Here is a 24,571-nt window from a genome sequence, read left to right on the forward strand (position 1 = left end):
TTTTGTCTTTAAATTACAAAGAACCCACTCAGACTTAACAGTAACTCACAGCTAATTTAGAAATGAGCCAGAGCTACTGAGAAAGTATACACTAACACAGAAAACAATTTGTGAATGACACTAAAAAAATCCTTTCAAAAGGGGGAAACAGTTATTTTTAAAACTGTCAGTTTTTAATTTAAGAGACTGGGAAGAGTTCATTGAAGTGCCACTCCTGAGAGAACAGAATACAAAAGTGTGATCTACAAGGAAAACAAGTCTATCCAGAAACCAGGAAAAACGATAATTTAAACTTTTAGTTAAGCGTTCAATAAGTACAATGGCAATTCTACCAATGAGATAAAACGAGTGGAAATGAAAAGGTGGTTTTATACTCTATTGTATAAACATTATTATTTTAAAAAATATTTATTTTTAGAGAGAGGAGATGGGAAGGAGACAGAGAGGGAGAGAAACATCAATGTGCGGTGGCCTCTCATGTGTCCCCCACTGGGGACCTGGCCTGCAACCCAGGCATGTGCCCTGACTAGGAATCGAACCGACGACCCTCTGCTTCACAGGCCCATGCTCAATCCACTGAGCTACACCAGCCAGGGCAGCATAAACATTATTTTTAAAAAATGACTTGTTAAATAAGCACCAGAGCCTGAAGGTACAAGTAGCAAGAACATATGACTAAATATTGTTGAGAACTTTAGTAGGTTTATTACTTTATCTAAATAATGTTAAAAGAGGAGGTACAAAACAGTTAACTATACATACTACTGAGGAAATGTTCTCTTCCAAAGCTGAAGATGCTAGTGATGACATATGGGCAGGCCAAATACTTAATATTGGTGAAATAATTATCAGAAATTGAGAATATCAGTGAACTGTGGAAGCCTGATGTTATCCTCCTAAATATGTCTCATACTTAATGGGATCCATACATTATTATACAGAGGCAAAAACTGTAATTTACTTTAAAATTGCAAATTCAGAAATCAGTGGTTGATATGATATTACCACAGAAGGAATTTAGTGATGTGAAAAGTTTATTTTAATAGGAGAATTTTACTAGCTTAAAAATACTTTCCCCCTATATTTGAATATAGACTGCCCTGACTGGTGTTGTTCAGTAGGTTGAGTGTTGAACTGTGAACCAAAAGGTCACTGATTCAATTCCCAGTCAGAGCACATGCCCGGATTTACGGGCCAGTTCCCACATCGAGTGGGAGAGGCAACCACACATTGATGTCCCTCTCTTCCTCCCTCCCCCTTTCTCTAATAAATAAATACCTATACACTGATCAATATTAATAAGAGCACTGTGATGGAGGAGAAAAAGTTATCAAAACTAGGAGAAAACAAAAGCTATGCTGTCAATAAATTCAGGGGAACACACCAATAGCAACAAATACTTCAAGAGGTTACTATGTGCCAGGCATCATTCTAGCATAAGCAACTTGCCCAAGGTCATATAGCTAGTAAGTTTGGGTCATGTTTCAAAAATCTAGGCCATATGACTATGCAGATTCACACCTTTTACTTTGTAGAGATACAGACAACATGAGGAGAAATCCAAGACTTAAATCATTCTTGTGACCACGAAATTGAGATAAATTACAAATGATGAATTTGACTGAAACGGAGCAAAAAACTTTAGTGAGTCTGAACTGCACAGACTCCCATCTTCTAAATGTCCTAACAGCAGGGTTTTCAACCTCTGACAATGAAATTAAATGAAACGCCACATGTAAATACAGCCAAATAAAAATGAGCATTCAGAGCTCGTATGATTCACATAGCTCCATTTTGGGGAAAGGGCCGAATTGGCACCCATGAGGGCTGTGTACCAGCAAAAAGCGATCATAACAAAGAATCAGTCGTGTTAAACCAAGTCCACATGCAAGTGCTTGGATGTACTACAAGCAAACATCTCGTGCCTCTCTCCAATTTTGATTGCATTTTGCATAGAACATAATTCATATGGTCACACACAAGACTATGTTGACCTAATTGTCCTATCATGCTCTTTAAGAGGAACTTAGGGCTGAAATGATAAAAGATCATTGCCTAGTGAGTATCCGCTCCCTGATGCTTGGACTGTTTATGTAACTTCTTAATCTACTGCCTGGGAGGACTTAGCTGGCCTACAGAGGGCAAACAAAGAGTCAACAAAATCAGTAATGGGTATCTGAAGAACTGCTTAATTTTTCCATTATATTCACCTAAATTTTATATGGGAATGTATTTAAGTGTTAAGCAAAAACCTCATATTTTGTAAGCATGTTGGGATTTTATGCAATGCCAAGAGTTTGCCTACTCTACTCGTCAAATAATGAATATTAGAAATAGCCTCATTTTTAATACATACTATGATAGGCTTCTATAGAATGTACTATAAAATGTTAGGATTGGTATGTTCAGTAACCATTATGTTCAATTCTTATCTCTAACTCTTGTAAATATACAATTTCCTTTCTATGGCTATGGGGAACAAACTTGGGCCTACAAGACAGTTTTTGATTTTGTGTGTGGGGAGGCTACGAATTTGGCATGAGAGGAATACGTACTAAGAACACATATACTCTGACATACACTGACTCAAACATAACTAGCAAAGGGCAAAAGAGCACTGAAACAGAGCTTCACATAACAGAGGCACTTAAAAACTGGCTCTTAAAAGAGGAAACTTTACAGCAACATATTTCAACAAATTCGTACTTTGAAACCAATGTAAACATGTGGATTCTTATTTTGTAGCCTTGCATTTCTCTACTTGTAAATTTTTAAATCCACACTTACAAAACTTGGACTTGGGATTATAAGAGAACTATGGTATATGTAATAGACTTAGAAAAAAAAGTTTTCTTGAAAAGATAAAGGTGGTGGTAGCTACAAAACAAAGGTTGAAGATGAGTCAAGTACATACCTATAGAAGGCAATAAACAAATGTAGTATAGGCAGGCAAAAAAAATCAATTTAATAAGGAGAGTGGAGAAGGCAAGTACTTACTAAAGAGCCCTGAAATGCTGACCAGGAGTTTTAAGTGTGTGTAAGAGTTAAGAGTAATGTGAAAGTGGACCATAAGCTGAAAAAAGGAATGTAAAATACATTTGTTTTTATTTCTAAGGTAACTAATGCCACCCCCTGCCCAGAGTCAACCTGGGAAGGGAAATGCTATTATTTCTCATAATCATGCTATCTCATAATACATACCTCTGGCATACAGCCTCATGCTTTCCATGTAAGTTGCAAGATTTTCTGCTACCAAGGTAACTAGGGCATGATTGTGCTGAAGTTGATTAATTAAGTCATGGCGATAAAATACATGGGGACTTCGCTGAGTTTGACTGAAACGAGAAGAACTTAACAATATAATTAGGCAATTAATTCTGCTGGAATCAAAAGAGCTTATATAATCTAAATTCTTAGCTACTAATTTAAAAACTTAAAATGGGTTCTTTCATAATAGAACCACACACTTGGCCATTTACTTTAATGACAAGCAATTCAAAAGAAAAATCAATGCTTCAGAAAATAAAGACACTCCATTATTAGGTTACGCAAAAAATACACATTAATATTTTCCAGTATGACATCAATAGAAGTCTACTTGAATAAACGATTTCTACTTCCATACTATAGTAGTACCAAAGCATTTATTTTAGTTTACATAACAATTTCCAGGACTATAAAATAGAAACACTCCTTGTAAGATTAGAATCACAAAGATTATGCTGTAATTATAAAGAACTTAATTTAAAATGTTTTCAGTAAAACTTTAATAGTCATTTAAGGTATATTCTGGGATAGTTTCTTTGAAGCCAAGTTTGTCCTTAAGTATCACCAGAAATAAATCTAGTTCCCTTCAAATTTTTCATGCCACCTTCATTGAAAATAACATTCTTACGGCCATTAACTATTGTAGTAGAGACAAATCCACTGTTCCTTGGGAGAATATATAAACTACTGTGTCTGTCTATCTAATGGGAAATCAGATGAAGTCACTTAAAAACGCCAGAAGGCGTTACGTACAATCACAGTGGGCCAATCAAAATATGCCCCTCAAACCAATGTTACTGTTCATGATATATATATAAATATATATACATATATATATATATCTAAAGTTTCTCCACTGTATATCCCTTAGCTTTTCTGATTTCGTATTATTTTTCTAGCTTGAAAAAAAAAATCAGACAAAGTTCAGTTGTTAAAAACATGGCCTTTTCCGTGTTAGGCATAACCACAATGATCTAGTGTCAGAAAGGATCTTGGCAATCATTTAATTTTATACATATAAAAAAATTAATTACTTTAGTTCAGAGAATCTTTACAAAATGGTAAGACTGTTTAGACACGAGGATCATAATCCAGGAATCCTGATTCCATTGTGAATATTCTCTGCACTACACCTAAAGCTTTTTCCCCACATTATTTTTTCCTTTTCGAGTTACCAGTTCCAACTCTAAAACCAAACAGTATGAGGACAAATTTTTCCAGTAACCAGAACTTGGCAAGTAAGATTATATATCTAAAGACAGCTATTGAACAGAAATTTAGATAAAATAAATCAGAAAACTTAATTCTCATTTTGTCATTTCATTAAACATACTTGCACAGTCTAATCTTTAAAATTAGTAAAAAAATAGGTTTAATATACTTTGAAAACTTCTGTAGTATAATGTTTCAAAGTTAAGAAACTGTTAAATATTTCAGAGTGAATCAACTAAGGAAAATAATAAGGTCTGTAAGAAACATATAATATGGTCAAAAAGAGACACAAAGCCAAGAAGAAAAACTGAGATGAGAAATGAGGTTGATACAACATATACTATGAAACTATCTAACATACTTGCTCAAAATAGAGAGATAATTCTGAACCAACGACCTGAAAGCAGTATTACTGCCCTGATTCTGATATTTCTTCATTAATAAAATTGAGGAGGTAGATATAATGAGGGAATTTTTCTGCCAAATAAACCCTTCTCTTAGCTTATCGCCTCAGTCTAATTTTCTTAAGTTTGCTTTCACCAACTGATAAATAATAATACATAAAAATACATAAATAAAAATACTAAAAGTTTCTGTTAAAAGCCTTACCTCAAGTTTTGAGGTGCTTCACCAAACAAACTACAAATTTCTCTAATTTGTTTCAGTGCAGGGATGACCCATTTGTCATTTGTACGGAGTTCTTCTATAAAGCGATCTATCCACTGGATCTTCTGTGTGTCACGGTCCTTAAACAATTTCAGTGTTTTATATAGGTCAATATTTAAGAGAATTACAAAAATAGAGGTTCGCTTCAAGTATATTTTAACTCCACATTTACTAGCAAAATTCCCCGAAGTAAAACACTATTATAAAAGCTCGGCATGACACGGACTCATATATAGGTACACAACGGTATACATACTAAGCATTAAGCACACTTATAGAAACTTTGATTTTAAAAATTTGCAAGAAAGTGGGCATTTAGCTTTACTCAACATTTCCAGAGATTCTACCAACACAATGAAATTCAGCAATAACATATAACCCTGATTGTTACACTGCACAGGGTTGGTTTTGGTACACAGGAGAACATACAAGCAACTTATATTTTTACCAAGAAAATAATGGTATGACAACCAAGTCAAAAAGGAAATCAACAAAAATCAAAAGGAGGACATGGCCACATGCACACGAGAAAAAGGTTACAAACATGTATAAGCAGTTAAGGATTAACAATATAAAGTCAAAGTTATTTCATGTTTGATTCTTTACTTTTCGCACCTTATTTACTTTACTCCTTCCCCTAAGTTAGTAGTAACTAGAAAAGTAGGTTTAGATTTCTTTTTTTTTTGGTGTCTCCATTTAATGAAATAATTTAAACCATAGGCTCACATTAGTATTTGCTATACTAAATAAATAATGAACTGTCATGAGCAAGTATAGTCAAAACTGAGTAGCACCTAAATCACATATACCTACTTGAGCTTATTAGCTCTTGAATTTCAGTTCATCAGAGTAGCAAATACTTTTAAGTAAGTGAGAATTAGTTATTCAGCAATGTTCACGCATGAATTAAAAGGATATACATGCTACAAGTTAAAATGCAGGAAAGCTATTGTGTGATTTGTTCACAGGGAAGACACTGAATGTTTTACTATTTAGAAAATTTTATTAATTTTTCTTTACACTACAAGCAAAGAAAACCTAACTTCTCTTACCTATAAAGTCCCTACACAGTTCTAATATCTCATATCTCATCTATCTGAAACTGGTATTTCAGAACCATATATTTAACAATACTAGCACTATATAACCTGTGTTGGTCATGTCGCCATTCTCCTGAGACTAAAGTGGTTTTCAGATGAAAGCAAAGCTTTGACAAAGAGACCTAAGAAGAGGAGGCAAACTTACATGAAGAAATTAAGTCAATCCTTCAGATCACTTCCAAAATAATGTTGAAAAACCTGCAACTATTCTGTATCTAAGCCATCCTAATTGTGAAGAAGGGTAACAAAGTGTGAGCAAGGCTGCACACTCTTACCTGGGAGCAACTGTAATCTAGTATTTTTATGTGGGCACTGAGAGCCAGATCCATGATGTCTACAGGCACATCATCACTGTGGGCCAGATTCCACAGAAGGTTTAACACTTTGTGTGCCATCACACCATCTTTATCATCTTCTGCAAGACGACGTATCAGCTCAAGGAGCTTCTCACGTTGCTTTTTACTTGCATTTGTCCAACTTGCCTAGAAAAAAATTTTAAACGACATGAAAACAACATATATTTATTTCTCACTGCTTAAATTGTCATCCGATTAACTGTACTCATCAGAAAAGCAACATAGCTGAACACAGAATTATTCAAAGTGATAACTGAGAGATAAGAGAGAAATATCTTAGATCAGGGTTTGTCAACCTCAGTATTACTGACATTTCAAGCAAAAAAAATTGTCTGAGTGTGGCGGGGGGTGGTATTACCACGCATTGTAGATGTTTAGCAGCATTCCGGGCCTCTACTTACTTCTAGGATTCAGTAGCAACTTTCCCTTTTCTTGCTGTGACAACCAAAAATGTCTCCAGGTATTGCCAAGTATCTTTGGAAGGAAGAACTGACCCTTTTGAAAACCACTGCCTTACATTTGTGTGTTCATTGTGACTTTAAAATTTTGTTAAAAGGTGACAACTTGCCCTGGCTGGTGTAGCTCAGTGGATTGAGCACGGGCCTGTGAAGCAAGGGGTTGCTGGTTCGATTCCCAGTCAGGGCACATGCCTGGGTTGCAGGCCAGGTCCCCAGTGGGGGACACATGAGAGGCAACCATACATTGATGTTTCTTTCCCTCTCTCCTTCCCATCCCCTCTCTCTAAAAATACATAAATAAAAAGGCGACAACTTGATATATAAAAAATTTCAAAATGAAAAATGCCAATTTAGAGCAGTGTGCATTACACATGTGAAAACAAACATCTGTGACAAAGTCTGTTATTAACCAAGAAAAAGAAATAATAAACACAGAAATAATACAATGCTATTTTAATTAAGATGAAAGTATGCATTTAATTACTCTAAAATGGAAAAAAATCACTAAAATGGTATTTAAAAAATGCCTAGTTTATACAATGAAGGGAGAAGTAGGGGGTTGCTGGTGGCATCTAGTGGCTAGAGGCCAGGAATGCTGCTGAACAATGAGAAAACTATGTATAAAGTTTGAAAAATAAACTAACTCAAACTAATAGCAAACAGAAGGTTAAATTACAAAAGAGCCTTTCAATGAAATTATTACACATATTTACAATGTGATAAATATGGAGTGTCTTGAAAGACAACTATCAGGAAAGAAAAAGATGAAGGGGGAAACTAGATTCGAAGAGACGTGAAAGACACGCACCCAATTACAAAGTATGGATCCTGACTCAAACTTCAAAAATAAAGTGCAATCTGAAAAATTTCAAGTCTTAACACTATTTGTCATTAAGAAATTATTAGTTGTTACTATGGTAATGATATGTTTTCTTCCTGAGGAATATATCCTAAAATAATTGCATATGAAATTAGTTAATAATGCCTGTCCATACAAAGCCACCGTAAGGTGCGAGTAAAGACAAATTATTTGGACATTTAAACTGATAAGGACCAGCATTCAGAATATGTTAAGAACTTCTACCAATCAGTAAGAAAAATGCAAAAACCCAGTAAGAAAAATTTGTCAAAGACTTAAATAGACATCACCCACCCACCCACCCAGCACCAGCTGGGTTTCTCAACTGGTTAAAGCGTTGTCCCCAATATGCCAAGGTTTGATCCCCAGTCAGGGTACATACAAGAATCAATGTGCATAAATAAGTGGAACAACAAATCGAAGTCTCTCCCTCCCTTCTTTTCTCTCTAAAATCAATCAATAATAACTAAAATAAAGGAGAACAGAACATTACGATGTTCAACCTTATTAGTGATCAAGGATATAATAACCAGTACCAAAACGGTGAAACATTTCACAACAAGCCAACTGTCAAAAATCTAGCTGACAAAAAGACGTGTGGAAAAGGATGTGAAACTCTGGATGGAACAATAAAAATTGGTATAACCACGTTGAAGGACAAAAACTAATTTAGAAATCCAACAATCAAAAACTATAGTAGGCAAGTACATAAAGCCTAAAATCATTTGGCTGTAGACTACAAAGAAGAGCAAAGTGACCTGGGCTTTATTCTTCCTTTGAATCATTTTTAGTAGTAACTTTCAAGGCACATTTCATGAAGAATTGCTAGTTACCAACACTTCAAAAAAACCATGCTCATTACCAAATTAACAAGTACTCAATAAACATCTGTTAAGCCAGAGTGGGGAAGCGAGGAGAGAAGAATAGATAATGGGCTTCTATGGATAATATACATCATGGATTTAAACAATTCTGTATTTAGGCCATCCTTAGAAGAGGAAGATCCAAGAAATATAATCACAATCAACCTCCTTTCCTTCTCCCATTATGGGAGTCATCTGTTACACACTACCAAAATCCAAAAATCATCTCTAGATTAAAAATGAGCGGTAATTAACTTTAGTTAATTGAGTTAGTTATAAATGAGTTAATAATAAAATTGACATATAAATTTATATAAACTTTATACATATGTCAATATTCAATAGGATGCTTATCAATTATTCACTAGTGTTCACTAGTTCACTAGTGTATTTAAACTTTATAAATATAAATTTTATATAAAATTTATTTATATAGATTGAGTTAATAATAAATGCAATTGATTTTTCTGAAGCACTGATATAACCTTGGCATTTCCCTTAGCACACTTAGGATCTGCGTATAATTTTTTTTTGTTCTATGATGTGGTTGCAAACTCACAAAAATCCATCATCAAAAATTTAAAGTCTGTAAGTATATAAAGTCACTAAAAACTAAAACTAAATCATCCAGATTTTATTTCCTCAGCTGCCTTTTGTGTACTTAAATAGATGCGAAAGTATATAACTTTTACTTCTATATGTATAAAAAGTATTGAAGATGCATAAAAAATTCACTCAATACTTTGTTCCCCTCAAACTAAATTTTTTCATAAGGCAGTGATTTACAATTTCAATGTGCTAAAGATTCATCTGAGAATACTGATTAAAATATAGTCTCCTAGGCCCCCAACTAGCAATTCAGATTTAATTGTTCTAGGGTGGAAGCCAGTAACTGGTATTATTTTCCACTATTCTAAAGTACATATCAAGAAAGGTACAAATATATACTATTATTACAGAACATAATGTAAACACCTATGTAACTATTACCTGAGCCAAAAATTACATACGGTAGTTAAGTAGCACTCCAGAAGCCAACTGAATCATATTCACTGCTCAAGTTCACATTTTTGCAATCAAGGTATATGAAATCTTGTGACTTTGTTTCTTTCCTTAACCTTCTCTTTAGGCTCATTTGTGTGGGTGAGTTGCTCAAATTTGCTCATTGTCATCATTGTACAGTATTTCATTTTATGAAAACTCCACTATTTATCTATCTAGTCTATACAGCAGTTTTTTTGCTATTACAAATAATCCTCTTACATATGTTGACTGTATCCTGGTGCACATATGCATGAGTTTCTCTACAGCATATATTCAGAAGTCAAACTGGTGAGTCATGATAATCTTACACTTTTCCAAATGTACCAAACTATTTTCCCACCTGGTTGTACCAACTTATTTTCTCCCAGCAGTCAGAATAATTGTTATTTTTTGACATGATGCTTTTTAGATCTAATGTCAATTGTTAAAAGAACATCCCTTTATGTTCACTGCCATAAGGTGTTGTGTTCTTTGTTAAATATATTTTATTGATTATGCCATTACAGTTGTTCTATTCCCCTCCTCCCTGCACACCCCTCCCCCACCATTCCCCCCTTTAGTTTATGACCACGTGTCTCAAGTTCTTTAGATTCTATAATATTTCCCCTACTATTCTTGTCACCCCCATCTATTTTCTAGCTGCTGTCTATGCTACTTATTTTCTGTACCTCCTCCCCCCTTCTCCTCCTCCCACTCCCCTGTTGCTAACCTTCCATGTGATCTTCTTGTCTATGGTTCCGCTCCTGAGCTAGCTGTCCTCTTAGTTTGCTTTTGTTGTGTTCTTGACCCACAAATCTAGCAATCATTTGACTTTTATAAACACAATACTAGCAACTGAAGAGAGACCACTACACAGTAAGGCTTTTAAACATATATGATGGCAGATATGACTATAGAGGCTCCTGGGTTATGAATAGAGGCTAGAAATGACATTTTCATTAAGTCCATGACTTAATTTCCAATCTGCCTATGTATATTAATCCTAGAATGCCAAGGTATTTATTTGTATTTGTAATCTCTTGTAGTCAGTTCTTATTTTTCACCACAACCAATCATCCTTCCCTGTAAGTCCAGCAGTTCACTTGAACCTGTAACAAAAAAAGTAACTACTAGGGGAAGGGAATCCAAATTAACAATCTGAGGTATTTGTTATTTTCAAGGAGAGGGGGAGAAGACTCCTTATTCATAAGGGCTCTTATTATAAAAAAGGAACATCAAGTTCTCACTGGGAAAGAAAACAATGGCAGATTCCCACACACCAGAAATTGTTTAATTCCTATTTAACCATTTATTGGTTTAAAACAACTCACAGACCTACTAAATTAAATGTATTAAATATAAAATGGAATTATTTCACTATGTTAAATATTACCTTAAAGCAATCAAAAAGATGATCAAGTTGTTCAGGAGAAAAATCCCACGCCAACTTTGCCAGTAGGTCATGTACATTCTTTACAATGGCTTCATGTTTCCCAGCCTATTGAACAACCATAAATAAACAAACAAACAAACAAACAAATAAAGCATGCTAGGATTTGAACAGCAGGTTAAGTTGGGTATACTGTCTGCTGACCACGTTAATAAACCATTCTCATCTTCATGTGTGTAAACACAAACAGAAAAATTTATAACATTTTAAATGTTTTGGAATTGCCATATGAAACCTGACAACTCAATTTCTTTTAACTTTATTTTTATTGTTTACACTATTACAGTTGTTCCCCTTTATTCCCCATTGCCCACCTCCACGCAGCCCTTGACTCCTCTCTTCCCCTCAGGCCATCACAGGGAATTCACGTAAACCTTTCATTATTGAATTTAATGTACTGATTTTAACATTGCAAGTAGGAGAAAAACAAGACACACCAGTGGTGTGTCTTGGTACTGTTTTGGTACTGTTTCAAGATTGGAACCTTACTCACTCACGGGCAAAACTGAATGTTTTCTTGGTTTCTATAGACTCAAAAACCAAAGCAGTGTAATCTAGACTTTCATAATATTTCCCAAGTATTCTATGAGTAGAAACTTGTCATTAAGATAAAGGAACAGTGCCCTGGCTGTGTAGCTCAGTGGATTGAGCACAGGCCTTGTGAAGCAAGGGGTCGCTGGTTTGATTCCCAGTCATGGCACATGCCTGGGTTGCAGGCCAGTTCCCAGTAGGGGACACATGAGAGGCAACCACACATTGATGTTTCTTTCCCACTCTTTCTCCTTCCCTTCCCCTCTCTCTAAAAATAAATATTTTTTAAAAAAGATAAAGGAACAGGTTTCCATCTCTGAAACAAAAAAAGTTACTTCTCTTCTTTCTGAAAAACTATAAATCCTTCAATTATAAATTTAAAAATTTTTTTAAAGATTTTATTTATTTTTAGAGAGAAGAGAAAGGAGGAAGAGGGAAAGAAACATCGATGCATGAGAGACACATCTACTGGTTGCTTTTTGCAGGCCCCCAGCCAGGGATCTGACAGCAACCCAGGCACGTGCCCTAACTGGGAAACGAACCAGAGAACTTTTGCTTTGTGGGACAATACCCAACACACTTAGCCACACCAGTCAGGACTAGTATTTCTTTTTAGAGCAAGGGGAACAGAGGGGGAGAAACACTGGTTATCTTCCCTACACTCCCTATGTAGGGACCAAACCCACATGTGACCTGACTGGGAATCGAACTGGTCATCTTTTGTTTTTCAGGTCAACACCCAACCAACTGAGCCATACTGGCAAGGCAGTTATAATTTTATATAAATAAAATTTTTATAAATAATCTAGTGATTTAACTCCCCTGACATGAGTTTTTTCCTTTAAGCTTATGAAGAAACCACTTATTGATGTCTTGTATTCTTTCAATAGACATTCCTTAGTATTTTACTCTTTGCCTCTTATTTCAAATCACCTATAAATTAACAAACAAATCTAGTAGATAATGTAATATTTTTATCTTGAAAATATTATTGGTTATTTAAAAAAGATTCCTGACAGGATTTCTATAAACAACAAGCATTTAAACATACTAAAACTCCTATGATATTAGCCTTCATCTCATTTCTTAACACCTAGTATATTTCCTTAGTTTTAAAAAAAACCAAATAGTCATTATTTTAAATTCCTTACCTGTGCTGCCCAGATGTTATCAAGATCTTGTAAGGTCAGAGCTTTTTCTTTGATGACAAAACGAAGAATCTTCTCCAGCTTTTCTACGTACTGAGGTTGATGAAGACTATCTCGCAAGACTATGGATAAGATATTGTTCTGCTGTATCCATTCCTAAATATAATTCAGAAACTTGTTTCAAAGCAGAAATCAAAACATAGAAACTTTAAAAAATATATATGATGTGTTATTTACTTTTAAACATTAGTAGGAATTAAAAAATACGCAACATAACACTACTGGAATATGCTTTTGTGTTGTTTTAATGCAAAATTTTGAAAAATAATTTCATTTGCCACAAAGAAATGCTTCCATGTATTATAAATAATGAAATCATCAAAAAGATTGCACTCCAACACTTATTCAGAAAAATGTTATTTAAGTACAGCAATCACCATGGCTTAAATAGGATGGGTACAGAACTCACTTTAGGACCTTTGGATTCCTTATGCCAGTTTTCATTTGGGTGAACAGATACCCTTTTTATGTTTTTCTTTTATTTAGCAACACATTATACTATCATCCCCCTATTCACTAGCTCTTTAGTCTTCCAAATATTCCTAATGAGGAATATATTAACCCATTACAGAAAAGTAAACAAGTTCAAAGAGTTGGAACTGAAATCGGAATCAAAGATGCATGCTTCCCATGTCTGTGTTCCTGTAACACCATGCAAGGTTTCTTCACTGGCATTTATTTACTATCTACACCAACAGGAGAAAATGCCAACTCATGATCCAAAGAGTAACAGTGAACACTATGTGATTTTACAGTATTCCACTTAATAAGAATGCAAAGTAGTTAGCCCCAAAATGTGCTACAGAAGTATACTTCTCAGCTGGTAAAGGTCCACTTCTAATTCTAATCTGTTGCAGGCAGATATTTTTATAAAATACCATAAAAATGTGGCAGTATCAAATTGTTACGAAAGTCTTGTAACATTTATTGTCATTTCCTATACTCATTTAGGACTGACAACAGTTCAAGGACCAGAACCAAACCTTAAGCCACACTCTTATGTAGCTCTATGCTTGACTTCCCACAAGGTGGATGGACTAACATAAAGGAAACCTTTCATCTATCATCTAAATCTCCAACACAGGGCCAATGTTTAGGCATCATCTACATACCTTTCGTCACATTCTAATCATTTTCCCCAGTTAAACTGAGGTGACCTTGACAATGAGGACAGTTGTTGCCAATTCTGTCAGATAGTATGCACTAAAGTTATACAACCAATCTTTTTAAAGTGGCATACTTCATTTTAAAACTACAATATAACAAGAGCAAAAATAAACAAGGAAGACTACATCAAACCAAAAAGCTTCTACATAGAAAAGGAAACCATCAAAAAAATTAAAAGGCAACCCACTGAATGGGAGAAAATAACTGCAAATGGTGTATCTGATAAGAAGGCCAATATCCGAAATATGCAAAGAACTCAATACAATTCAACAGCAAAAAAACAATTCAATTTAAAAATGGGCAGAAGATCCGAATAGACATTTTTCCAAAGACAAAATAAAGATGGCCAACAGGTACATGGAAAGATGCTCAACATCATTAGTTACCAGGGAAACACAAATCAAAACCACAATGAGCTATTACCTCACACCTGTTAAAATGGCTATTATCAGAAAGGCAACAAATAAATGTTGGCAAAGATATGAAGAAAAGGTAACCCAATCACACCGTTAGTGGGAATGTAATTTTGTGCAAGCAGTATGAGAAAGAGTACTGAAGTTTATAAAAAATAGAACTACTATACAATCCAGTAATCCCACTACCGGGACTATATCCAAAAGAAGTGAAATCAGTATCCCATAAAGATATGTACACTCATGGTCACTCATTATATATAATAGTTTCCTAAACTTTCAATGCCAAAATGATATAAAAGTGCTTCAGTTCTTAAAATGATAAAGCATTCATTCATGCAGTTCTTATTACAGCAATTATATTTCCCATTTTAAAATCTTTAACTGGAATTGGTTAAAAGAACAATAGGCTACTTCATTCAGTACCAAATATTGCCCTTTTTATTCCCAGTATCATCTTTATCTACTCCATTTCAATCAACCCCACCCACAAGCTAGTAACTGCCACAGATGGGCTAAGATAACCAAATAATTAATAAACTGTTATTACCAAAAGTTCTCAGGATTAAGAGTCATAAATCAATGCAAACACCACACAATTTCAAGATTTTCTTTGAAATGCTATTACTAACTCTGAGTAGAGTTATTCTAATTTTTGCCTTAGGTAGATTCATGAAAGGAAAATCGAAGGACTCACTGCCATTCGTTCAGCTGTAAGCCACTCTTCTTCTTCAGGGTTACCATGCCGATGAGTGTAGTATGATACACTAGATATCACCTTATTAACTTCATTCAGTGCATTCATCTTTCCATTGAAAGAAGAAATTTGCAATAATCTATAAAAGAAAGTCAGTGTTAAATATGATTCTAAGCATCCAATAAATAATTACTTCAAGCCCTAACTGGTGTAGCTCAGTGGATTGAGCGCAGGCCTGCAAACCAAAGGATCACGGTTCGATTCTGAGTCAGGGCACATGCCTGGGTTGCAGGCCAGTTCTCGGCAGGGGATACACGAGGGGCAACCACACATTGACATTTCTCTCCCTCTCTCCTTCCCTTCCCCTCTAAATATAATAAAGTCTTTTTAAAAAATTTAAAAAATAATTATTTCAAGAGGTAAATAAGCTTACCTAAGTATCATTTTTAACCTAAATATTTCTAAATTTTTTACAGTTTCTTCTTGTCCTGGAACCCTCGATGCTAAGTTCTTCAAAGATTTAATAATCATTGAAAGGGCATCATTTTTGGCTTCATTCTTTGCTTCTTTTTTCAGTTCTTCATCAGTTAAGTTTTCTAAAAACTGTGGAACCATTTCTATTATTGGAAGAAAGTACTTTTTCACTGTATGAAGAGTGAGAAACTCATAGCTTTGCCCAAATGGTCTGAAATAAGAAAGGTAAGTATTATTCTTGATATACTTGATTTCTTACAATCAACTAGGACTGAACTGAGACTAATCTATATTTACTTTAAAAAGTCAGGTTATCAGGCCCTGGCTGGTATCCCTCAGTGGATTGAGTGCTGGCCCACGACCCAGATACCCAGTCTGGGCACATGTGTTGGTCCCAGGCCAGGTCCCCAGTTGGGAGCAAGCGAGAAAAAACTGATCAATGTATCTCTCACACATCAATGTTTTCCTTTCTTTCTCCCTCTTCTCCCCTCTCTCTACAAATAAATACATAAAATCTTTTTTAAAATTTAAAAGCATCCAAGTTATCAGTTAAAGAAATCATACTCAAACTCAACTTTTATCTAGCAATTTCTATAATTCACTGAATATTCCATTTTAAAATTTAACTTACTTAATAAGAGCTGCAATTATTTGAACATTTAATGCTGATCCACTAATAAAACGATCATGCAAAATCTGGAACCCATTTAAAGTGCCGAATTTGTTGAGAAGATCCACTAGCCAACCCTGCAATACAAGTTAATGAAGAAAGTTAACTTCCTGTTTTTTTGGGGGGGGGGGTACTACATGAAGTAATTTTTTTCTACATGAAGTAGAAACAGGCAATTCATTAAAAGAAAATTATTATGTAAAACTATCTTTAAAAAAAGAACAGAACAAAATATTGCATTATGTTTACAGTAACCCTGTCTGAGGGACACAAGCATTAAGGAGATACACAGATGAGGATAAAAAATCCTTAAAAAAAAAAAAGTAAAAAGATACTCAGTAACTCAAATGTTTTAATTCATTCTGTTATAGTTAACTAGTCCCTGGTATTATATTCACTGCTTTTAACTAGAACATGCAAGTTGATACTTTTGTTAACTCATGTAAAAGCAGCCAGTTCTCATCTTAGAGGTATCACAATGCAATAGCCATGAATTGTCTTTCAACAGCTTCCCTAAAGAAATAGCAGTAATCCAAAACACAATGGAACTAAGATAGGCAGCAATTTGTGTAGTTAAGGAATACTTACGTATAAAAACTTACCATGAATTAAATTATTATAAAGATTTAAGGATCAAATGTATCTAAAATTTTATGTACACATGATAATCTTTTATATCTTGCCTCCTAAAAGGCCACATTTTAGAAGCCACTGAGGGAAAAACAAGAGGCAGTTTCTCTATTAAGCCTTAAGCAAAACTAATTCTGCAACTACTGAAAGACACAAAGACACATCTAAGTTAGAGGTAACTGCTTTAAAGAGACAATATACTGTCTTGAGGTAGTTTTGGTATGATTTATGAGAATCTAAATCAATTAAATTCTATAATAAATCAAGTACCATATTTCTATAAATCCCTTATTTTCCTACCTTTTAAGTTGGTCCTAAAAAGCTAATTCAAAGCTAATAAATTCACCAGGTCCTTTTTGGCATACAGGAATTCTAAGAAAGCATGTATTTATGAAATATATTTTTACATTTCCTATAACTGAAATTAGGGTGATATAATCTTGTCATATGTTTTCATCTGCAGTGTTATGTTTATGCAATTAGGAATACTCAGTAATTATTAATACTCAAGAGCTAGGCTTCAAAGAAAGCTAAAATTATCTTCAATCAAAAACCAACTTAAATCAAATTGTTCCCTGAGTCTCTTAGAGATTACTGATCTATACAGGAAAAATAAAAATAAAGAAATACAAGTATATTTTGGAAATTTCCAAATTTAATATTAATTTGATTTACTAAAATATAAACCTGAAGTAGCAACAATATGAGCCTGAGGAAATATCAGAAACCTCAGCTCTAAATTCAACCTATTTTGATCATTCCTACTTCTAACAAAATAAACCAACCATTATATGCATACACTGAAATTTTCCTGGCTGGTTTTTCCTTTCCATAAAGCCCACAATATTAAAAATGTCTCCTTAAATTCTAAAATTATAAACTATGTTGTTCATTATATAATATTTATAATTATATAAGCTATAATTAAGATTAATAATGTATATGCTGTTTAGGATGGTATAAAAATTTACAGTAGAGAATTTTTACATCATTCCATTTATGTATACTATACATTTCATTGATAATTTGTTTTACTATTGCTTTCATTTATAATTTGACTTCAATGACACATTAGACATTTATAGAATATACTTGATCTTGAAGTCACAATGTTGGAAATGATTGTAACCTTGGTTGAAGAAATAATCTCCTACTCTTACATACTAATCCAAATTATCACTATTTCCCAAGAGGCTGGGCAGAAGATAATGGGGACTAATTACACAGTGAAAGCTTTAAAAAATTTATGTCCAAAAATAGCAATAGCATATTTCACAGATATAGAACATTTCAAAAATAAGAAAAAAATTTATAGCCCAAACCTATTTTATGTATTATATCTCCATAAAGCTGAAAAAGAAAACTCAAAACCAAAACAATGCAGAGTTCTTTTAAGAGTAGTATGAAATTATTCTTCCCCATGCTGAAAGGTTTAGATTAAAGTACTGTGACTTAGCAAAACAACTGTAATTATTTGAATTTGAAAATAACAAACCAACACACTTTTGGTGAACGAGGGTCTGGAGAACGAGCAAAAAGTTCATCTTCAGGCAACTGAACACTTGAGGAAACAGATTCACATGGACGTGTACCATTGTAGATATGGAATTTGCAATGAGGATTTAAGGCCATGGAGAGAAGTTCTAGAAGTGGAAACCAGTCTTGGGACAACTTGGCCACACATAGCTCCACCAGGCGATGAGTATTATTGATAATACACCTCTGTTATATATAAGGAGGAAAGGTGGTTTATAAGAGCAAAACAATGCAATTCCAAACAGAAATATCTTCCCATATTATATTTTGATAACCTTTCCATTTTTATATCAATCATTTGGATGTTTCACTAATACTGGCATCAAACTGACATATCAAAAGACATTTGCATGGTACCTACTTTCAAAAGCCATTTGACATGGCTTACAAAATGAAGAAGGAAATGCTCTATGTCCAGACAAGATGCAAATTATCACTGTTTTCTCTTTGGAATTTATATGTGAGAGGCAGCATTTCTAAAATCTAAACAATATGTCAATTATCCAAGATGAAGTAGATTTGCTAGGCCTTGATGCAATATTTTGACACCACTTTCAAAGTTTCCACTCCTATACTTACAGTACATTTTCCTAGACTGAAGGTATATGTAGAGGATTTGTTTGCTACTGCCAGTCTCTTGGTGACACCACTAACTTGAGAATACTTTAAATTCTCCATTTGAGAATTTTTTTTGTATTACAACTACAATTTGAATTCAGACCACAGATATGTTTGAATACTGGCTTGTGGTTTAAAATTTCCGTTCTTACCTCTACCACATGCCAAGGTTGAGGCATGTAGGTTTCTTTGTTGTATCTGTATGGCAGGTTTATTTCTCTGCCATTAACCATTTGTGTTCCAGATACAGATTACCCATCTTGGATGTTTTTCTCGATTACTGGTACATGAAATGAGTGGTGCATCTCGCAAATTATAGCATCATATTTTCAATAAAATGTGGTGACTTGCCTAAGGTGGCAAGGCACTTAAGAACCCAGGAGACAAATTAAACCAAAATTTCCTAACTCTAAATCTCGCACTCATTTAAATGATCATGCTTCCTTCAACAGAAATTACAATTTACAAAAAGGACTTTAAAACTTTCACATTTTCAGATGTTTTTAATTCAACCAATGAATCAAATACATAACCAAATACACATATATGTGTGTACAAATGAGAGAAAACAAGTATCATTTTTTAAACCAGATTTTTAAAAGTCAAATGCAAGACTCACATGAATTTCAAACTTCCAGCCACTCACTGCTTCATCTGTAAGGATTTTAGTGAATGATATTGTTAGCCCATCTCGAAAAAATCGCTGACAGGCTTCACTTTTAACATCAAGGCCTAAGAAAAGGGGGAAAAATTAATGTGAACAAAACATTTCCTTGGTTGTCTTATAATGTCCAATTATACAATAAAGGGTAATAGGGCCCTGGCTGGTGTAGCTCAGTGGATTGAGTGCGGGCCTGCGAACCACACGATTGCGGTTCGATTCCTAGTCAGGGCACATGCCTGGGTTGCAGGCCAGTTCCCAGCAGAGGACTCACGAGGGGCAACCACACATTGATATTTCTCTCCTTCTGTCCTTCCCTTCCTCTCTAAAGAAATGGATAAAATCTTTATAAATAAATAAATAAATAAATAGTAATAAATCATTGTAAACTTTTCACTGACAGCTAACCAATGCAGACTAGCTTTAAGGTTTTAATTATAGAAGATATGACATTTAAACTCAGTACAGTACTTAAAAAAAAAAGAACCTTCCCTAAAATAACCCTCACAGGCTCAGATAAAAAATATAGAGGTAGAGGAGATAAAATTTGCTGAGTAAATGTGTAAATGAGCAAAAGATTTGAGCAATAGAAAATAACTATAACCTAATAATGCATTTTCATAGTTTATTAGATTTAGGGAAGGTACTAAAAATATTACCTTTTACAATTATCAATTGTGATAATGCCTTCAGATAATTAGAACATATCCATGGCTACCCTATTTTAGAAACTGAAATGTTACTGCCATTTATTTTAATCTCTAATTCCTGAAAAAGGAATACAGAATACAATACTCATCCTTTTGCTACAAAGATGTCAAGTGTACCTAAAGGAAACCAAAGTCATTTAAAAAATGATTAGTTCCAAGCTTAAGATTTTACTTCTGGACAACAAAAATAAAAAGAACACCCTGGCTGGTGTAGCTCAGTGGATTGAGCGCGGGCCTGTGAACCACACGATCATGGTTCGATTCCCAGTCAGGGCACATGCCTGGGTTGCAGGCCAGTTCCTAGCAGGGGACTCACAGGAGGCAACCATACATTGATGTTTCTCTCCTTCTCTCCTTCCCTTCCTCTCTAAAGATAAATAAATAAAATGTTTAAAATAAATAAATAATAAATAAAAAGAACAGATTCCTTTTTACTAGTGTATTGATTTCACGTGTAACTTCAGAAAGTTCATGCCCTTAAAGGTTGTCCAAAGGACATGAATCCTTGCTCCAGGTATATATGATCAGCCATGGCACAAAATCTTTATTAGATGTTCTAGTCTGGAAGCATACATTAAATGTTCATAAGAAAGGAAAATAAACTAAGTGTTCAGAGATGAAGTGAAAGGATACATAGTAGCCACACTATGGAAAGCCCAACATCAAAACTTACCTTTTTTACTAAGATCAATAGCAGCTTCCAAAAGCACTTCTAATTCCCCTTTCGGCAAAACTGGAACCACCCATCGAGGCCTAAGAGTTTTAAAAATATAAAAAGATATTTATTAGTGCACTAAAAGAGGTACTATAAATGAGTTGCTAATTATAATTACATCATGAAAAGATTAATATTAAAATAACATTAAAATATTAAAAGAAGTTTGGCAGAACATCTGCTTTGTGAGACTAAGTGCTGTTTTCTCTAGAAATAACAAGGAACTGTCAAACAAAAGACATAGCTTTGAGAGAGAGAAAAATTATTTTAATAGAATAAAAATACTATAATAATCAAACATCAATTAAATAGATAAGCTATTGTTAAGGGTTCATAGGAAAGTACTCTTTCAGGATTCAGGTGGGAAGACATTATGATGAACCACTTAGTTGTCTTCAACTTCCTCATGAAGAAGAAAATAAGTTGTGGCAGTGACTGATTTCTGCCTCAATTCATCATAGTTCATCAACTCTTCCTGGAGGCTAAGTGAGAGGTGAGTCTCCAAATCTCCTTCCCTCCACAGACACCTGACCTGCTCCCTCCCTCAAACAAGAATGTGGCAAGCATCCTTGGTGGTGCTTTCTCTGGTCCCAGTGGAAGCCCAACCATCTAGGATCCTTTATCAGCCCCTTCCTCCTCACCCCCATCCAAGTCACCCAGGATTCCAAAAATCCCTGTTCTCACAAAAAGTAATCCAGGACCACATAATCTATTAGAAACAAATGTATACCACCTTTGTCAGTCTTTATTTATATTAAAAATACCATTTGTATTTCTCTTCCCTTGAGAATTTGTAAATATGTAACTCTGTCCTAGAGTCTGCATAACAAGTATATTTTACTAAGAATCACCAGTCACCAGACAAGTATCAAAAAGCCAATAGTATGCCCTTTTGCTGTAATGTCTCTGCTATAGAGGATGGTCAGAAACATTACAAACAACTTTATACAATTTTTGTTTGACTATAATTTATTGTATGCCGTTATTATAGGCATCTGTCAGAATCTCACTTAACATGCTCCTTCAAATATACCAATAAAAACAGTAAGTTAAATATATTAATAGGAAAAATATTCAAGATGAAGTTAAAAAGTTACAAAATGATATTATAGTAAGAATCCCATATTTATGGAAAAATCAAATACATATAGTACATATGATAGTAAATGCAAAGATAATCTGAAGACTGTACTCCTGATTGTTAATACTGATTTTGGGTTAGGATTTACGTACATAAAAAGGAAATTAAAAAACTTTATCAACATAATATTTCTATGTTTACAAATGCATAATTATATATGTACCAGAAGTTTTATAAAATGCAAAGGGTTTCTAGTACCCCTGCAATTATATACATTAATAGTGTTAATTAATTTTTAAAAAGTGAGGCAACAATAAAAAACATTTTTTAGTAAGGCAAGTGCATATAAATGTGTGTGTGTTTTCCTTATGTTCCTTTTTGGGGTTTGTCACAAGTCCCCAGCACTTGCTTGCTGAGCAGAGCCCACAATACGGTGAATTGGACAGCCACATGGGGTTCCCCAATATGACCTTCCCTTATCTTCAAGTCCTTTTCTTCCCTAGCTTTAATCTTTTCATTCGCTCAGAGTTCCCCTCCAAATAATCAGGAGGTTGGAGGGAATATGTTTCTACTACATGTAGGAAAACTTATACTCTGAAGTACCCACTGAGATAAGGATCAAGAGAAAAAGAGCCGAGATAGTTAAATGCTTCAGACTGGTCAAGGGTTTTCAAGGGGAAGATTCTTAGGAAAGCAATCTCTTTATGATCTGGTTTACCTCAGGGAAATGCAAAAAATTTTGAAGTCAAAAAAATTTTTTTTAACTTTTTAAAGATATTATTTATTTATCTTTAGAGGGGAAGGGAAGGAGAGAAGGAGAGAAATATCAATGTATGGTTGCCTCTTACGAGTCCCCCGCTGGGAACTGGCCTGCAACCCAGGCATGTGCCCTGACTGGGAATCGAACCGCGATCATGTGGTTCACAGAGGCCCGCACTCAATCCACTGAGCTACACCAGCCAGGGCTGAAGTCAAAAAATTTTGACATCAGCAACCCTAGCAACTAACTTACCAGTGAGAAAAAAATCTTCATAAACTCTCAAAAGGAGAAATTATACTGAGTTCTACTTCAGAAATACACCAACTATGGTTATCATCAATCTGAAAACTACTGACATAACTCCCTCTCATTTTAAAAATCCACTAAGAAATACAGGTTTCTAAGCCCTTGACAGTGACTAAGATGTTTAGGATACTAAGGAGACAATGTGGTTACTGTGATATTCCTGTCCACTCTTGCTCTTTTTCTTTTCCACTACCAATCACTATGCTGAGAAACTTGGGTTGTTTTTCCTGTGTAATGGGCACGTTAGAAAACAACAATCAACTCACCTATTGATCATGTCATCCAACTTTGCCAGGTCAGTATGTGGAAATGCAGGTTCCTCCTCTTCAAGCTGTGGGGGAGCATCGCCTTGACCTTGTTCATCTGGGGGAGTTGCCGGGGAATTTTCATTGGAAGAATCAGGCGATGAAGTCTTAATTAAAAATTAAATATTCCAGATTTAGATTTTTATAATATATGTACACCTAATAATTCAAATACCAATGCAAATTAGGGGGAAACATTATCAATTTTTAAGTATATGATCATTATAAGCTTATAATGTTTCAGGCAGTCGCTGTGCCATTATACTTGAAAATAATTTCACTTAAGTGCTCGCTTTGGCAGCACATATACTAAAATTGGAACGATACAGAGTAGATTAGCACGGACCCTGCGCAAGAATGACACAAAAATAACTTCATTTAATTCTCAACAGCCTAAGGAAGCGATCTGTCACTTAATAGATGAAAAAATAAACTCAGACAATAATTAACTAGCTCAAGGTTACAAAGCTCCAACTCTGGGGTCAGGATTTGAATCTAGATCTAAAGTTTATGTTTTTAGTCACAATGTATACTGCTTCTCTAAAACTTCCCACCATGATAGAAATTATTATAGAAATAGGAAATATCACATTTTATAGATTAAAAAGTTTCTGACTTATTGCTAATTTTATTCTTTCATTCTTCCTTTGTAGTACATGTCTCTTCCCCCCCCTGCCTCAGCTGTGCATACTTTCACTGCTTAATAAACTTTTAGGATCTTAATTCCTATTTTAGAAAGATGGCATTTTCCCATTATAACTAATCTAAATTTTAAGCTGATATATTTACTCATCAGTTCTTTAGTTTTCTATCCACTGGAAGTTGATGGCCCTTT

General features: G+C 34.4%; 1 protein-coding gene and 1 pseudogene across 7 annotated transcripts in view; one reads left to right on the forward strand and one right to left on the reverse strand.

Moving 5' to 3' along the window:
• Positions 1 to 24,571, reverse strand: part of USP9X (ubiquitin specific peptidase 9 X-linked) — a 137,577-nt gene that overhangs the window by 61,853 nt on the left and 51,153 nt on the right. For 5 of the 7 annotated variants that reach the window (XM_037057129.1, XM_037057128.1, XM_037057127.1 and 2 more), the window contains 12 exons: positions 23,698 to 23,843; positions 21,243 to 21,322; positions 19,818 to 19,930; positions 18,548 to 18,766; positions 16,376 to 16,491; positions 15,704 to 15,955; positions 15,271 to 15,409; positions 12,937 to 13,089; positions 11,198 to 11,302; positions 6,521 to 6,727; positions 5,089 to 5,225; positions 3,202 to 3,350 (listed from right to left, as the gene is read on the reverse strand). In XM_037057129.1, coding sequence (XP_036913024.1) covers positions 3,202 to 3,350; positions 5,089 to 5,225; positions 6,521 to 6,727; positions 11,198 to 11,302; positions 12,937 to 13,089; positions 15,271 to 15,409; positions 15,704 to 15,955; positions 16,376 to 16,491; positions 18,548 to 18,766; positions 19,818 to 19,930; positions 21,243 to 21,322; positions 23,698 to 23,843 — 1,816 coding nt within the window. The remainder of the gene's footprint in view (positions 1 to 3,201; positions 3,351 to 5,088; positions 5,226 to 6,520; positions 6,728 to 11,197; positions 11,303 to 12,936; positions 13,090 to 15,270; positions 15,410 to 15,703; positions 15,956 to 16,375; positions 16,492 to 18,547; positions 18,767 to 19,817; positions 19,931 to 21,242; positions 21,323 to 23,697; positions 23,844 to 24,571) is intronic. The other 2 variants (XM_037057131.1, XM_037057133.1) reach the window with 1 other exon arrangement.
• On the forward strand, positions 24,022 to 24,120 carry LOC118994512 (uncharacterized; annotated as a pseudogene).

The sequence above is a fragment of the Sturnira hondurensis genome, unplaced genomic scaffold, assembly GCF_014824575.4.
Source record: "Sturnira hondurensis isolate 20B ecotype Veracruz unplaced genomic scaffold, ASM1482457v3 Scaffold0009449, whole genome shotgun sequence".
In the NCBI taxonomy this organism is placed as follows: Eukaryota; Metazoa; Chordata; class Mammalia; order Chiroptera; family Phyllostomidae; genus Sturnira; species Sturnira hondurensis.